This window comes from Mesitornis unicolor, unplaced genomic scaffold (genome assembly GCF_000695765.1).
Source record: "Mesitornis unicolor isolate BGI_N332 unplaced genomic scaffold, ASM69576v1 scaffold14325, whole genome shotgun sequence".
Lineage (NCBI taxonomy): Eukaryota > Metazoa > Chordata > Aves > Mesitornithiformes > Mesitornithidae > Mesitornis > Mesitornis unicolor.
This window is the reverse complement of record NW_010183549.1, coordinates 1-4,507: the sequence shown is the minus strand read 5'-3', so window position 1 is coordinate 4,507 and position 4,507 is coordinate 1. Positions and strand designations below refer to the sequence as shown.

At 51.7% G+C, this 4,507-nt stretch overlaps 1 protein-coding gene across 1 annotated transcript; it reads left to right on the top strand.

Moving 5' to 3' along the window:
- Nucleotides 1–674: 674 nt before the first annotated feature.
- GABPB2 (GA binding protein transcription factor, beta subunit 2) lies at nucleotides 675–4,033 on the top strand (the record flags this gene model as incomplete). The annotated part of the gene is made up of 4 exons (XM_010184184.1): nucleotides 675–782; nucleotides 3,000–3,167; nucleotides 3,313–3,507; nucleotides 3,883–4,033. Coding segments are annotated over exons 1-4 (622 nt in total), but the record flags the coding sequence as incomplete, so codon positions are not given.
- Nucleotides 4,034–4,507: the final 474 nt, after the last annotated feature.

Here is a 4,507-nt window from a genome sequence, read left to right as displayed (position 1 = left end):
AATGCTCCAGTTCACTGTTACAGCCCTAGTTATGCTCTGGTTTGTGTAGCTTGGGATAAACAGAGACGCTGTTGTCTGGTACGCTCGGCGCGGCCGTCGGGTTCTGCTCCTTTTCTGACCTTGGGCGAGTCCCCGCAGTCACCAGCGCTTGCCTTGCCCGCTCCCAGCAGAGACCAGGGATGGTTCCCCCATGAGTAGTTGCTGCCGCTGGGGTCAGAGAGAGTGTCTTGGAGGTTAAACCGTGTTCTCAAAGCTCCTTAAAAAAATCAAGGTGATGTTGTGAAAGCTTTCGCTGTTGCTTCTGTAGGTTCTGCTCTTGGACCTGGATCCACATGGGCGAGTCTTTGTGTCCGTGCCAGGCGCTGTTGAGGTGAGTGAGGGTTTTGCCGGAGCTCTGGTGGCTTGCGCTGTCTGGTCTGGTTTGCTGGGGCCTTTGTGCAGCCTTCAGGGCACGGAACTGAAAAATATGCTCAATATTTATGATAATTCATGCCTGGTTTATTGATTGTCATGGGCCTCGTTCAGTATGGGAAGAACGTGTGTCCACATGAGCCCTGCGTAGTTGTACGGCGCTTGTAAAATGTCTGTGCCTCACTGCTGCTTGTTTGTTTTTCCGTTTCTCCCTCCCACTTTTGAAAGCAGCTTTCGGCAAACGCTTGTTCCCATGTTCGAAGATGTCCTTGGTGGACCTAGGGAAGAGGTTGTTAGAAGCGGCTCGCAAGGGCGAAGATGACGAAGTGCGCAAGCTGATGGCGAGCGGCGCCCCCTTCACCACCGACTGGGTACGCTGGGAGAGCAGACGCCGCTTTTCTGTGCGAGGCGGGTTACGCAGAATCCCAGAACGTGAGGGATTGGAAGGGACCTCCAAAGCTCATCCAGTCCAATCCCCCTGCCGGAGCAGGAACACCCAGATGAGGTTACACAGGAAGGCGTCCAGGCGGGTTTTGAATGTCTGCAGAGAAGGAGACTCCTCTTTTGGGCTGAACCTGAGGATACGCCTGGAAATCAGAGCGGTGAAACCGGAGTGACGGATAATCATAGACTCATAGAATGGTTTAGGTTGGAAGGGACCTTACAAATCATCCAGGCCAACCCCCATGGACAGGGACACCTCCACCAGACCATGTTGACCAAAGCCCCGTCCAACCTGGCCTTGGGCACTGCCAGGGAGGGGGCACCCACAGCTTCTCTGGGCAACCTGGGCCAGGGCCTCAGCACCTCACAGGGAGGGATTTCTGCCCAAGATCCACTCTAAATCTGCCCTTTTCCAGTTTAAAACCATTCTCCCTTGTTCTGTTGCTACCTGCCCTTGTAAACAGTCCCTCCCCAGCTTTCCTGTATAGGACCCTTTCAGGTCCTGGAAGGTCGCTGTAAGGTCCCTCTGGAGTCTTCTCCAGGCTGAACAGCCCCAGTTCTCTCAGCCTGGCCTCGTAGGGGAGCTGCTCCATCTCCATGGCCTCCTCTGGCCCCTCTCCAACAGCTCCATGGCCCTCTGATATCGGGTGCCCCAGAACTGGACGCAGTATCCAGGTGGGGTCTCACCAGAGCAGAGGGGCAGAATCCCCTCCCTCACTCTACCGTTCACACCTCTTTTGATGCAGCCCAGGATGCATCTCTGGATCTCTGTGGCAGAGCAGGTTCCAGATGAAGTGCTTTAAAAACCTTCCTCAGGCAGAGGTGAACTGATGTTTGTGTAAGGATTGATCTCTGCCTGATGCACACGGGCACCATCGCATCACTGTGCTGTCCTGGACAGCGATGCATGCAGGGCTCAGATCTTTAGGAAACGCTGAGCTAAGCGATGAGTCGAGTCAGACTGGAAGAAGTGTTAAACCTCTCAGCAATAGGAAGTGCTTTTAAGAATGCTCGATTTAATTCTTTAAACTCCCTCAATCGAGAAACTCAGCTTTGGGGTTTGGGGTTTTTTTTCTTTTATTTCCTTTCAAAAATAACCCCCTGAAAACAAACCAGCCCATCCTGGCTTGGAAAGGAAATAAAAGCTTTAATGAAACTGAAGAGTAACAGTTGTATAAACAGGGAACCAGAGAATAACAAACAAGCCTTCGTTAGGCATTTTCCATCACTAATTGTCTTCGTTTCCCAACTTACCAGTCTGCTCATTCATAACTTGGTGAGGGGAAGGAATTAACTGTGTCAGGAGGTGATACTGGAGTACGGGTGAAATGATCTGTCTTGATACGGAAATGGCTGAGATGTTTTGCTGTGGTGTTGGAAAAAGGAAGCTCAGTGACGAAGGGATGAAAACACGACGGAAAAAGTAATGTTTGAGTTATCAGATAACGTAAAGATCCCTAAAAAGTTTAAAGTTGTTGGGAAAATTATTGGATGTGCAGCCTCTTATTGCCATATGGCCGCACCTCGAGTGCTGTGTTCAGTTCTGGGCCCCTCACTAGAAGAAGGATGTTGAGATTCTGGAGCGTGTTCAGAGAAGAGCCACAAGGATGGGGAGGGCTCTGGAGAACAAGCCTGATGAGGAGCGGCTGAGGGAACTGGGCTTGTTCAGCCTGGAGAAGAGAAGGCTGAGGGGAGACCTCATCACCACCTCCAACTGCCTCAAGGGAGGTTGTGGAGAGGTGGGTGCTGGTCTCTTCTCCCAGGTGATGGGGGATAGAACAAGGGGAAACGGCACCAAGCTGTGCCAAGGGAGGTTCAGGTCAGAGCTAAGGAGGAAGTTCTGTACTGAGAGGGTCGTCAGGAGCTGGACCAGGCTGCCCAGGGAGGTGGTGGAGTCCCCATCCCTGGATGTGTTTAAGGAGCGGGTAGATGAGGTACTTAGGGATATGGTTTAGGGGTAGACAGGAACGGTTGGACGTGATGATCTCAGAGGGCTTTTCCAACCGAGCCATTCTGTGATTCTGTGAAAAAAAGGTTAAATTAATTTCTCCCAGAAGCTTTGTCATTTTAATTACTGCTGGTGATTACTGTGCCTGTCCTCTCCTGCCCTGAGCTGACACTCACTCTTGTCAATACCCACACAGCTGGGGACGTCCCCTCTGCACCTTGCTGCCCAGTACGGCCACTACTCGACGGCAGAAGTGCTGCTCCGCGCTGGCGTTAGCAGAGATGCCCGGACCAAAGTGGACCGGACGCCGCTGCACATGGCTGCGGCCGACGGCCACGCTCGTATTGTAGAGCTGCTAATTAGGGTAAGTGTAGGAAATCAGGCCTAGCTTTAGGGCTGGTCTGAATCACCCTTGAAGTGGTGATGTCCCTGTTTAAATGCCAGCACAGGCGCTGCATTTAAGACTCGGAGAAGACGGCTCCCAGACAAATAACACTGCTTGCTTTCAGAACGGGGCTGACGTAAATGCCAAGGATATGTTGAAAATGACAGCTTTGCACTGGGCCACGGAGCACAACCACCGAGACGTCGTGGAGCTGCTTATCAAATACGGAGCTGACGTCCACGCTTTCAGCAAGTTTGATAAATCCGCTTTCGATATCGCGTTGGATAAGAACAATCCAGAGACCCTGGTGATGCTCCAGGTAGGTTGAGGTAGGAGAAACTTGTTGGTCATTCTCTGCCCCACAGCTGTGTCTGTGCTGAAGTGAGAGGGATCCTGTTGTGTCCGATGGGATCAGCATCTCTTTGCAGAGAGAACTGGAAATACGCAGGTGGATGAGGCTTAGTTTTTATTTCTACATCAACCAGTGTCTCTGCTGGGATGCAATGATGGGGGTTCAATGCCCTGCATTTTGTGTGGTCGTGCCATAAGCTGCCGATTTGAGGTGGCACTTTTGTCACACCTGGTGTCCCTGACGTGCCACAGAGAGAAATAATCTGCCTCTAAAACGCTTTGAGGATGCTAAATCCCACAGAAAACGTGACGAGCGTGTGCCTGACCCCGCTCTCTTTGCTAGGAAGCGATGCAGAACCAGGTGAACGCTCATCCAGAGGGGACCAATCCCATCGCCAACACTGTGACTCTCGCCTCGCCGTTTCTCCTTGCGCCAGGGGAAGTTCTCGATCTCGCCGGGCTCGTCTCTTCAGCAAACGCCAAACCAACCTCAGGTAAAGTTTGAGGTGGCCTCGAGTGGGAAAATGTTGAAAGAAGTCGCTCAGGCTGCTTACCGATAGAGGGCAGCTGGGCATTTAGTAGAGGAAAAGCGGTGAAATGCAGCCAAACACACCCAACTACTGCTTCCTGCCCCAGGAAGGTAGCAAAACAGATTTCTAGCTGATGTAAATAAAGGTGGCTCCAGTGGAAGCTCAGCTGCGGGGCTGCTCCGGGTCTGTTCCAAGCAACAGAGCTTGAGAAAATGGATTTGGCCGACTGCAGCAGAGGAATAATGAGAATTATTGCCTGTGCCAAATCCAGAGCAGCGCAGAGCGGCTGGGGAACGGTTTGGTTTGTTCTTCACTGGCTACAGGAGTTGAATGTTTTGCTGTCCTTAAGCGTTGAGTAAGGAAATTGCAGAGTAAGGAGGTCTGTTCAGAATGTGAATTACTCCTTAATTCCAGTATAAATTGGGGAAAGACCTTTTG